The sequence below is a fragment of the Podarcis tiliguerta genome (genome assembly GCF_965153285.1).
Source record: "Podarcis tiliguerta genome assembly, chromosome: 3".
NCBI classification, from domain to species: Eukaryota; Metazoa; Chordata; class Lepidosauria; order Squamata; family Lacertidae; genus Podarcis; species Podarcis tiliguerta.
Genome location: NC_139536.1, coordinates 118940308 through 118952563, shown reverse-complemented (window position 1 = coordinate 118952563; position 12256 = coordinate 118940308). Strand labels below are relative to the sequence as shown.

Genomic DNA, 12256 nt, shown 5'->3' with positions numbered 1-12256 from the left:
TTTGAAGGTGATCCAGAAACTACAACTAATCCAGAATGTGGCAGCTAGACTGGTGAGTGGGTGAGGTCCTGTAAGACCTACATTGGCTCCCAGTAAGTTTCTGAGCACAATTTAAAGTGTTGGTGCTGACCTTTAAAGCCCTAAATGGCCTTGGCCCAGTATATCTGAAGGAGCGTCTCCACCCCCATCGTTTTGCCTGGACACTGAGGTCCAGCTATGAGGGTTTTCTGGTCTTCTCACTGAGAGAAGCGAAGTTACAGGGAACCAGGCAGATGGCGCCCTCCCTGTGGAACGCTCTCCCATCAGATGTCAAAGCCATAAACAACTACCTGACGTTTAGAAGACATCTGAAGGCAGCCCTGGGAAGTTTTTTTATGACTGATGTTTTAATGTATTTTTAATCTTTGTTGGAAGCTGCCCAGAGTTGCTGAGGAAACCCAGCCAGATGGCTGTGGTATAGATAATAAATTATTACTATTATTATTAAGCATGTATTGACTATTCTACTTCTTAATCAGAATAGATTTAAGAGATACTATAGAAAATGCCAGTCGCAACTGAGAGTTTATAGCCTAAATGTCATAGAATTATTTTAATCGTTGGTAAAGCAGTTAAACAGAGAGAGAAACGATTTCCAGATCACCATTTGGGCAAGTACTTCATATGCCAGAAAAACACCCGTTTAATAATCATTACTTGTCATTTCAGGGCAACAGAGGCCTTGGCTTTTATGGAGAAAAGGGTGACAAGGTAAATGGAATATTCTAATTAGTTTGCATTTCTATCAGAATATGATGAATACAGTTTTGAGTGATAATTCTTTGACTTGTGCCAGAAGCACAGCTGTTAGCAGTTAGAGAATTTGTGGTGCTTGCCCAGTGGCCTCTGAAAAAACATACAGGAAGCATGAAATTGATGGCCCTTGCCTGTTTGTCTTCAGTAGCTGGTTATCATGTATGTATATATGATGTTTCTGAACATGGAATTTCTATTTAGCTTCAAAAGATGTATTCTATAATAATTTGTCTAGTCTTTCTTTAAAACCATCCAAGTGACTGCCCATCATGATATTTTGCACTAGGGAATTCTACCAATTAGTGTAAAATTTTAAAGAGAAGACTTTCTCTCATTATTCCTGAATATACACAGTTGGTTAGAGCATGGTGCTGAAATCGCCAAGGTTTGCCAGTTCAGTCCCCTTAGGGATAGCTTGCAGGGGGTTGGATGAGATCTTCAGGGTCCCTTCCAATTCTATGATTCTGTGATTTTATCTGCTGCCTTGCGGGATATCTTCAGGAAAAGAAAAGGCTAAGGAGTAAACACTACACAGATCCGGAACGGGGTCCCTAAGATGATTGGATGGCACCTTGTACACCTCCTTCCAGCACCTCTTGCAGACAATCTGGTGCCAAACGCCTTGCTCTGCTTTCCTGTGGACCCCATCCGGGAGGCTGAGAAGAGGGTCTTGTCATCTGGGCAGCCCAGAACCTCCAGACACACTGCCCAGGCTTGTGCTCCGGGGAGGTCACTTCAGTGCTGCTAACATAGCAAAAAGAATATGGGAGGCAGCAGTTAGAATTATTGGTCTCTGCAGCCCTAGCAGGCATCCTGAATCTCCATTGGTTTGACTTCACCCCCGGAGGTGCACTCCATTGTCTTTTGAGACAGATGGATGCCAGCAACAAGAATTCAGACTAACAGGATGAGCATGTAAGAACAAGCTAGTACTGTGAGACATGGAGAAAAATCTCTGTCCACACCATGCATAATTCTATAATTATTCATGATGTCCTCATAGTCATGTTTTCTAAAATCATTTAACTTGCTCATAGGGAAGAGATACAGGGGCTTTTGGATTCTGAACTTCAGTCACCCACAGTCTGCAAGGGCAATGGTCAGGGGTGATAGGTGTTGTAGCATAAACGAACAAATATAGAAACAGCATGTAATATATTAAGCTAAATTTATCTATACCATCAGCCAAAATATCAATCTACAATAAAGAACATTGGAGATCCTAAAATAATAGGGCAGTGCATATATATAAAATGCAATATCAAAAGGAGAAATATGTTAGACCTCAAAGGATCTTCTTTAGCAGGAAATTGCATGATGATTTAAAAGCCACACCCAAAGTGAAACCCCAGGAAACAAGCAAACAAAAGTAACATTTATAGTACTTGAAGAGTTATAACGCAATTCTAGTTTTGTCACATGGAATCCTTCCTGAGATGAGGAGGCCAAAATTCATTTGTTGTCCTTAGCACTTTGGTATATTTATAGCAGCAGATCCTCCAGCTTTTCAGATTTGAAATAACTATAACATATGACTGTTCTCTTTATGGTGTTCATTCATAAACTGTGTTATTTTTACTGTTGTTAGCAGCTCTGAGCCCGGCTTCGGCTGGGGAGGGTGGGATATAAATAAATATTATTAATATTATTATTATTATTATGGTGTAGTTCAAAAAATGTACTACCACTTTTAAACCTTTATTTTACTTGTTGTTGACTATATTATTGTGGCTTTTCTGCAGGGTGATATTGGGCCCCCTGGTCTACCTGGGCGTCCATCAACAGGAGAGTTTGTCACTTCAACAGATGTAATTTCAAGTGAATATAAGGTAATAAGAAAACTTACGGAAAATTACTCCCAGTTATTCATTTCATAGAGTACAGAAACTAGCAAAGCATGTTTCCTGAGTGCTCTTATTCATCAAAATAGCAGGTGAATATTATCCTGTGGCCATATCTCATATGCTGTAAATGAAATAAAAGAATAATCTGGCTAGATTTCCTTCCCAAACATATTTTTAAATGAAACCCTAATCTTAAGAATTTAATATTTTTGTATTTTCTATTGTGATTAAATAATCACAGAATCATTCCAGAAATATTCTGTATCTTGTACAGCCAAGATCTCTCCAATGTTGGTACAAGGTTTTACTCCAGAAATTTTGCTAGTTAAAATACATGTCAAGAAATGACTGACCAAAGATCTATGTTCTGACCTTATAGTGCTTTAAACAAAAAACAAAGAAACAACCCTGCAACCAGACTGAATCATGACTCCCCCTTTCCTTGCTTTAGCTGTGTGGGTGCTTTGTCCTTTAACTATGCATAGGGTCTTTTTCCATGGTTCTCAGCAACAAAGTTTCTTCTTACATGTCCTAAGTCAGGGATGGGCAAAATATAGGAGACCGAGTGCCCAAACTGCAACTCAAAACCCACTTATTTATCAATTGCCAACACGGCAGTTTAACCTGTATATCTCATTTTTTTCTGTATGTTTCACGTTTCTTCTTTATGACTGCTGTTGTAATAAATAATCCTTCATGAAAGTTATTGCATTGCATTCTTCATTAAATTATCTTTCCGTTGATATATAATTTTATGGTATAACTCAGTGCTTTTTTTTCTAAAAAGAATGTTTAGGGGTACTCTCATTTTGACTCAAGAAAATCACCACCAGGGGAAAATACAGCTCAAATCGGGGGAAATAAATAGAGTGAATTTCTTCTCCCTTTAAATTCACAAAATGTTTAGGGGTATGCATCCCTCTGCATCCCTACAGAAAAAAGCACTGGTATTACTCCAAATCAAAATGGTGTTATGAGCCATCAAACATTTTTTCCAAGAGGTTCCACAATTTTGGCCACTAGTGTACACTGGAAGACTGCACTAAGAGCCACCCTCTCCCAATTTTTAATATGAGATAATAATGATTGCCTGTGTGTGCACATACAAATAAATAAATAAATATAAATAAATAAATAAACCCAACCAGATGGGCAGGGCATAAATATATTATTATTATTATTATTATTATTATTATTATTATTATTATTATTATTATTATATTTTATTATTTCTTCGGCTGCCGTTTGATCACAGCCTCCACGGAATGAATTTCTCTGTTGGCTTCTGCGGGAAAGCCCAGTGAACATGTAAACTCAGCAGCCCCTTCTTAGGTTGCCATCTTTATATGCTTACTGACCTGGGAGTTAAGTCCTGCTGAACTTAAGGAGGTTTACTCCCGAGTAGGAAAAACAGACTAGTGGGAGGCCCTGGCGCATTAAAAGTCAATGCCTGCTCAGCCCCTTGATGCTCGCCAGGCCCTGGTGCTGCAGGCTTTGGACAGCGCACACGAGCCCTCCTCTCCTCACCCCCCCCCACCCCCGCAGGGAAGCTACGGCCCTGCTGGGACAACAGTGCGCATGCCCACAGAGAGGGCTCTGAGTGCCCTCTCTGGCACACATGCCATAGGTTCACCACCACTGGATTAGGATCTGACAGTACATCTCCAAGCAATTCGAAGTAGACAATAAAGGTTTTTTATCAGTCAACAACACAATGATTCTCCACCTCCCCATGTTATAGTGCAGAAATGAAAAAAAGCTGGCTGGGGTGTGAGGTGATAACAAGGGATGGATTTCTTTTCTGGAAGGACTGTAAGTAACATTCAGTTCTTAAACTCAGCAAATTAGTGGACTCAGAATTCCTGGCTCTGATTCCTGGTAGATCTCAGGGTTCTGATAAAAAACAAAGCAGATTCCACATGTCTGCTCTAAAGCTGCATGACATGCAGCCAGAGAGAGAGTTTTGTGCCTTCGCATCTGAGTGATGAATTTTGACCAGGATTTACATGCAGTTGTGGGTGTGTTTGGGTACAGAATTCATTTGAGTCCTATGCTCCTTTGTTACACCGTGGGTGGAGTAGGAAGAGACGGAGGCAATGTTTTGCTTTCCATTAGGTTCAACAAGATTCTTTTATTTTATAATACCTTCTCTCCTCATGTAATGTAATGCCAGTGTTTGGCTCTGCATGCAAGGATTCAAACTGGGTACTGTCTGTTCCTAGTACTGATCCATTTTGGCTCCTCTGCTGGTGGCATTGCATACTGACATTATACCAGCACTGGGAACACACTGTCAGTGTATCAAAGATGCACTGCCACAGGTTACTTGCATCCAAATATTCTATCCAGTGTAAATTTAGCCTAGGACAGAACTCTAAATTTGATTTTTGAATAATACAAATGTCTTGGTCAAGCAGTAACTGTTCTTTTTTATATATTGTTAGGGTGAGAAAGGAATAAAAGGAATTAGGGGAGAAGCTGGAATTCCGGTAAGTACACAGAAAGAAATGCAGCACAATTATACTCCTGTGTTCAATATAATCAGTAGTATGTCAATGGGAAAGAGCCAAGGCACCATACGCCTTACTTTGATTCATCCATTTTGTTTCTCCCTTTTGAAATGGATTGGTTATGATCACCAGGTTGTACACTGTTTTCATTTTGGGAGAAGACAGGAACAAAGTCGGTGTCAAGCAGTTCTGGCTTCTCTCTGCCACCCAGTAGCATTTCTCCATCTTCTCCACACGGAGGAACTATTACTTCTTTGTTCTTCCTCCCGCTTTGAATATAGCCGAATAAACCTTTAGAAATTATTTTTAACCTCTCTTGCAAGCCTGAGCTCCTTCTGAGCTTTGGCCTGCCTGCCTGCCTTCTCCCTGCAATCACATTTCTTAAAGTCAGAGTGCATGTCCGACTACGCTCAGCTTTCCCTTTCCTTTGTATAATGTATCCCAATAGGAGGTGGCCCCCTCATCCTCTCAGGTAAACTCAGGCACACTGTCACCTGCACACAGGCCCCCTCATCTGCTGATTTATGCAGATCAGCTGATCTGGGACAGGGCCAGTCCACCCATCAGGAAAGGTGAGGCTGCTGGATCCACAGGGGCATCACCCGCTGCAGCCGCCACAGTAGTAGCAATGACTGTGGTGCAATCCTTGGAGGCTGGATCTGCCACTGCCTCAGTGCCCCCCCCCCCGTGCCACCTCTACAGTGGCCTCATGGCAAATAGGAGGGGCTGCCCTCTGAGGTCTCCTGGGGTCTGCATACATCCAGTGTGATTAAGAGGGGGCCTCGTCTCCCCCCCCCAAAACAATCACCTTTGATTCCCACTTCAGCTGTCGAATAAGGTTGATTTTATTCCCCTCTTGTTTCTGATGTAGATCTTTATTGCCCACTTGTTCCTGATGTGGATCTTAACTCGCCCCTTTTTTGCTGGTGGGGGTGGCAGCACCATTTTGTGGTTTCCCTCAAGTGCCAAAGCATCTTGGGCCAGCTCTGAGTTTTATCAAAGGATTTATGTGATTAGGAGGAGAGGGCAGATGGCACCCAGATTAGCAAAGTGGGCTCTGTGCATTCCACCACTGTGGTTACTGAAATGATGTTGGTTTTAACCTTTTGCTGACACCTCCAAAATCAGTGGGGTCTTTGTGGGACATAAAAAGTTTAGGCAGGAATGGATGAGGCCTCCACCTGATCCACCTTTCTCTTACAATGAAATTGTCAACCTGTTGCAGTACAGTATTGCCTTCATTGTTCTCCCATGCATGTTCAGACCTGAGTTGCAGCCATTTTTATAATAAAATGCAATTACAGCACCAGGTGAAACATGATTGAGACTTTTAAGGGCTCTGGTGTCTGTTATTAAATATGTTCTGTTCTTTCATTCAACTAATTTTATTACTTGTTGGATATACATTGGTGGTTTGTGATTAATAGCCTCTTAGTTGCCCCTTCATTAGTTCATTTTGTTTGCCATAGCATTCGTTTCTGTTCCTACATGAGGAGATTTTAATTGCGGTTTCCTCCATTATTTATGGAGCTATTTCACTGTTAAAAATTATTAAAGTAGAGGAGGATCTATTTCATAAAGGGAAAGGGAAAGCATGTGGGATCCTCATTATCTTGATACACTACTGTACCGGATCCCACCACTAACTCCCAATTAATACGTAGCAGATTCACCCCTCTAACTGCCCCCAATTAAATATAGCAGACCCTCAGTCAAATCCTCTCCTCATCCCTTTCTCCCATCCCAACCAAGCCCTGTCCAACTTCTTCCTCTGAAACAGCGCCTGTTATTTTCCCTCTGAAAGTGCTGCTCCGCCCCTCCCCTCTGGCAGCCAATCCGAGAGAGGCTCTTGCCCTCTGCTGGAATTTTGAGGCGCTTTATCACCCATCACAACTTCCTATCTCTATGCAAAGTTATTCCTGCTTGGCTCAGTTGTAATATAAGCAGGACTGGAGAAAACTGCTTTAAAGCAGCAGCAGACAGCAAAGCTCACTGGGGAGGCTTCCCTCTCACCCACTTTTTTGTTGTAAAAGGGAGGCCTGTGCTTTAAATGTGAACAGGAGAAACATACGCTTTAGAGAGTATGTTTGGCCCATACTTGTTCATGGAAATGCTCTCTCTGCTATTGTCAAGATCCTCTCCAGGCAATTTGATTGTTGGCATTCATCTGTCTTGAGAGACAATGGAGTATGACTTCTGGGGTGAAGTCAAACCACTGCATTCGTAGTACAAGCCTGGCCTGTATGTCTGGAGGTCCTGGGCGGCCCAGACAACAGGACCCATCTCTCAGCCTCACCAATGGGGTCCAAAGGAAAGCAGAGCTATATGTTTGGCTGCAGGAGTTGCCAGAAGGAGCAATGCGTACAATTTGATTATCGTGCTAAATCTAATTGTGATGTTAAATCAGAGCAAATAGTTCTTTCTTTCTTTGTTAGGGTCATCATGCACTTTCAGCAGAAAAGGGAGAGGAAGGAATAACAGGCTTTACAGGACAAAGAGTAAGTATCTGGTCAAAATAAGGAGCAAATTGTTTGCCATTCTCAATATGATATTTTCCCTGTCATTCTACCAGACCATCAGAGACTGTCACAATTAAATGTTACATTTTGGGTGGTGTGGATTTAGAAAATGCATCCAGTCAAATTTGGTTTTGGGTGATACTGTTGGTTCTGGGTTTTTACCGTATTTGGCATCAGAAACGAATTCCCCCCATGCTGGGATAGCATGAGACCCTTAGTCTAAGGCTTGCGAGTTCAAATAATGGGGTAGAAATTAATTGTTGTTGTTGTTGTTGTTGTTAAAGCCCCCCGTTAGTACCCTGGATTGCAGAGGGTTGGACTAGATGGCTCTTGTGGTTCTTTCTAACTCTACAAGGTGGCTTCCTCACTATTGACTTTCAGGGGAAATAGAAAAAACATTCCTGTTCACCAGGGCATTTGATGACTGGTAATTACACAACAAATGTGAAATTAGTAACTATGAGGACATGTATTTGTTTGTATATGTTTTTTAGTTCTAACTTATTTTTAAATGGTTTTATATGATTTTGTTTTAGATTGTTCTGCTTTAACATTTTGATAGTTACTACACTGGGGATGCGGGTGGCGCTGTGGGTTAAACCACAGAGCCTAGGACTTGCCAATCAGAAGGTCGGCGGTTCGAATCCCCACGACGGGGTGAGCTCCCGTTGCTTGGTCCCAGCTCCTGCCAACCTAGCAGTTCGAAAGCACCTCAAAGTGCAAGTAGATAAATAGGTACCGCTCCGGCGGGAAGGTAAACGGCATTTCCGTGTGCTGCTCTGGTTCGCCAGAAGCGGCTTAGTCATGCTGGCCACATGACCTGGAAGCTGTACGCCGGCTCCCTTGGCCAATAAAGCAAGATGAGCGCTGCAACCCCAGAGTCGGCCACAACTGGACCTAATGGTCAGGGGTCCCTTTACCTTTACTACCCTGGGCTCCTGTGGGAGGAAGGACAGGAAAACAAACAAACAAACAAACAAACAAACAAATAACCAACCATGATTTCATAGGGTTTGCCGGGAATCAACGGTCTCACTGGAACAGAAGGGGATGTGGTAAGTTTGTAGCCCTGAAATCAGATTGTGGCTTGGATCTTGAAATAAGGAACTAGCTGGAGGGGAAATTCTCATTCCATATCCTTCCCCTCTCCACTTGTGCCCTCCCAAGGTGAGGGGAAGTGGACTTAGCTAAGCCTGGCAGGACAGCTTACTGTATGGTATTAACCTCTTCATGCATTCATTAGACTTTTGCATGTTGGTTATATGAGGCTGTGTGGTTATCCCACACAGATTGGATGAAAACAGTTCAAGCGCCCTGTGGAGCTGCTCCTTTAGCAGAGCCAACAAAATGATCTTAGTTCCCACCTCTTCCTCTACTGCAGTGCATACTTGTGCAATATCCAGAAAGTTTATCTTAAAAAGGTGACAGCGGCAACTAACAAATGGGGGGGGGGGGAGGAGAGAGTTTAGAGAGTGAATTTAGGTGAGAGGGGAAGCATGAAAAATTGTCTATGGAGTTTTGATAAAATCATGAAAGTACTTTCAATTGTTTTGAACTGTATTTCAGGGTTTCCCAGGACCTGATGGCTTCCCTGGCATACCTGGTCAAAAAGGAACTAAGGTAGCTTGTTATTCTAATATGTTGCTTGCACAATATTAATTCCAGGGATGGAGCAAGTTGTATAGAAGGACTCTTTTCAAATTCTGTGCTTCATTGGTCAATAATCCCAAGAGTTGTGGCCTGGTGAAGGTGAGAAACACCTTGTAGGGGATCACCTGTGCACTCCTTCATTCCTTCACTATACTCCGGACCCCATAGGAAAGCACAAGAGAGCCTGGCCAGTCATGGGACCCAGGCAAGAGGTACAACAACTGCATAGCACCCAAGCACAGATGGAAGAGCGGGGCTTGGGTAAGCCAGACAATCCCAGCATGGCAAATAAAACCAAACCTGGACATTCCAGGCAGGAAGGAAGATGCAGCCCACATGTCTACTGCAATGGAGGGGGTTGGCCTGAGTGTCCATGGAAGGAGAGACCTGCCAAGAACAAGCTGGAGGGATGTCAGTGGGTTGGTTCATATAGTCAATGTTAGCTGTATTTAATAAGTGATAGTTAAAGCTCAGGCATCTGGCCGACAATCACTTAAACAGAATTGTTAAAAGCACCAGTGAGAGCTGCTGAGCCTGGAATGCAGCTGAATGTTTTGCCGCTCTTCTCTCTGTAGCTTCTGGGTATTGACAGCTGCTTAAGGAGAAGGTCCAGGGTCACACATAATCCAGTGGTAAATGTCCAAACCAACTGCAAACATTAACTTGAAAGCAACTCTTAACCATAGTTAATAAAGCATAGTTAAGATGCTAGGCTAGGTACACATATAACGCTAAATCATGGTTTAATAAACAGTGGTTGAAAAAAGCATGGTTTAAGTTTTATGTATGAACTATGCCTGTGAGAGGTCCATGAACTGCCCTGTGTGCTGTGGAAGATATGTTTGTACCCTGGTGCCGACTGCTTTCCTTACCAGCAGAGTCCATCCCAGGATGGAGCAAGTGGTGTCCAAGACAGCGCAGCTTGATGAAATTGGAACTTTTTATGTTACATTACTCTTTATTTATTTTGCCCCCCAAAGGCCCCTAAGTAAACCACAAATTCAAATACGAACAATACAAATGAGAAAATAAGAATATCTTAACATTTCAAAAAATGTTTGGGGTTTTGGGATCAGGCAGAGGCCTTCCTTGATGGTTCCAGCCCAGTCTCTAACTCACATGGATCATGTGCAGAAAGATGACAAAGAGAAATTACAGAAATTTGTGGGGAATGAGAGGCAATCTTAGACATATTCCTGTGACATGAGGGAGGATGTTTGTATTTATTTTATTTGTTCAGAATAAGGAAAGTATTTTACATGCAACCACAAATAAAACCAGTGAACCGAATTTGCATTTACACAGGGAGAGCCAGGAGACAAAGGTGCTCAAGGACCACCAGCTTATGCGCCATATCCCAAACTAATAAAAGGTACTGCTTTTCAATCCTTCTTCTGATTTTTTTAAAAAATGAGGTGATAGTAGTCGTATCTTGATAAAAATTCCACAGGTGCCAGCACAAAATGGTTGTAATTGGTGTGAAAAAAAGAGGTGCTGGCACTCCATGCCATTGAGTACAATCACAAAACCCCTTCTTTTAGTGCAGCTGAATATGTTTGAATATGCTTCTTTTAGTGCAGCCTACTATTTTCATGCAGTAAAGTGGGGTGGGAGTTGTGACATGGCTGACTCCTCTTGGGGCAACTAACCTTCCTCAATGTCCACTGCTTGGGAGGCATGTGCATTGCTTTGGTTTAAGAAGGCAACATCCCTATTAGAGTATATTGTGTGGCAGTATGAAGTACTTGCCAGGGTTATTAGTGCAGTGGCCAGAATAAACTTTCCTGGCTCTTACATATGCAAGGATGGCATACTAAGCCAAACCATGACGAAAAGTAACTGAACGGTCCAAATCCAGAAAATGGAGCTTATTGCGGGTGAGTTTAATAACTCAATGTGGGCACAGAGCTGTGTACCCATATCCTCCCCACTTGTCACAGTCCATGCCACAATGGGGAAACCAGCATTTCCCAAGGTGTGGAGAGGACTCAGTGACATTAGATTTGGGGGACTGGCGGGAGATGGAGAAAGCGGGTTACAGTATGGGCTACAGAAACTTAATGAATTCCTCTTCATGGACCTTGATCCAGCTGGGTTATGATTGTGAGGGTGTTGTGCTCTGAGAATGTGTAGTATGCAAGCAAAAATGGGTAGTGGCTAAATGCCCATTTGGGAGACATGATAAATCTCTATATCTATACCTGTGTCCTTAAGCCTGAAATCCAATCTGTACTTTGGGGATATTTTCAGGTGCAAGAGGTGACTGGGGACTCCCTGGTGCTCCTGGGCCCGAGGGTGACCGGGGCGAGCAAGGCAGTCCTGGAAGTGCTGGTCCACAAGGATCATCAGATGGTAATTTACAGCCGCTTTCTTACTCCAATATTGACTTGGGAATAGTAAATTCACTTTTTTCACATTCAGATTTACATTATTTTTATTTCATTCTCATATTTGTTGCTCTTATCTGAGTCGCAGCAAACAATTATGCAGCTTGAATCATCTACAGCAGACATGTCCAACACATCAATTGTGCAATGGATTTTTGTTGATCGTGACCAAGGCCTCAGCACGCCTCCGCCCACCGCCCTCTCTCATGGTCGCCAGGTGCCCTCAGCACATGCTTAGCCACAACTGGAGCAATTCCGCATGGGCAGTCGAGGCTACATTTCACCAGGCTGCTGCAGCAAGTGCTCAGGCTGGCGCTGCCATCTCAAGCATCCAGCTGCAGGCTTTCCCCAACGGCCAGTCAGGTGACTGGCCCTGAAAGGCGAGAGGTGCCTGCCTCTGCTGCCTACAAGCTGCAGCCCCGGGGCAGGGAGGCAAAGATGAGGCGCACAGGCTCCGCACAGGCTGCAGCGCTGCAGAGGCACCCAGTCAGCTCCTGCAAGCCAAGCCCCAGGGCAGGGAGGTGCGTGGACTCCACTGGCCTGCAGTGCTG

At 43.2% G+C, this 12256-nt stretch overlaps 1 protein-coding gene across 2 annotated transcripts in view; it reads left to right on the top strand.

The window, feature by feature from the left end:
* Positions 1-12256, top strand: part of COL4A2 (collagen type IV alpha 2 chain) — a 171778-nt gene that overhangs the window by 85360 nt on the left and 74162 nt on the right. For both annotated transcript variants that reach the window (XM_083435542.1, XM_083435543.1), the window contains exons 12-19: positions 709-750; positions 2538-2624; positions 5084-5128; positions 7585-7647; positions 8679-8723; positions 9235-9288; positions 10624-10690; positions 11569-11670. In XM_083435542.1, the coding sequence (XP_083291668.1) occupies positions 709-750; positions 2538-2624; positions 5084-5128; positions 7585-7647; positions 8679-8723; positions 9235-9288; positions 10624-10690; positions 11569-11670 (505 nt within the window). The remainder of the gene's footprint in view (positions 1-708; positions 751-2537; positions 2625-5083; positions 5129-7584; positions 7648-8678; positions 8724-9234; positions 9289-10623; positions 10691-11568; positions 11671-12256) is intronic.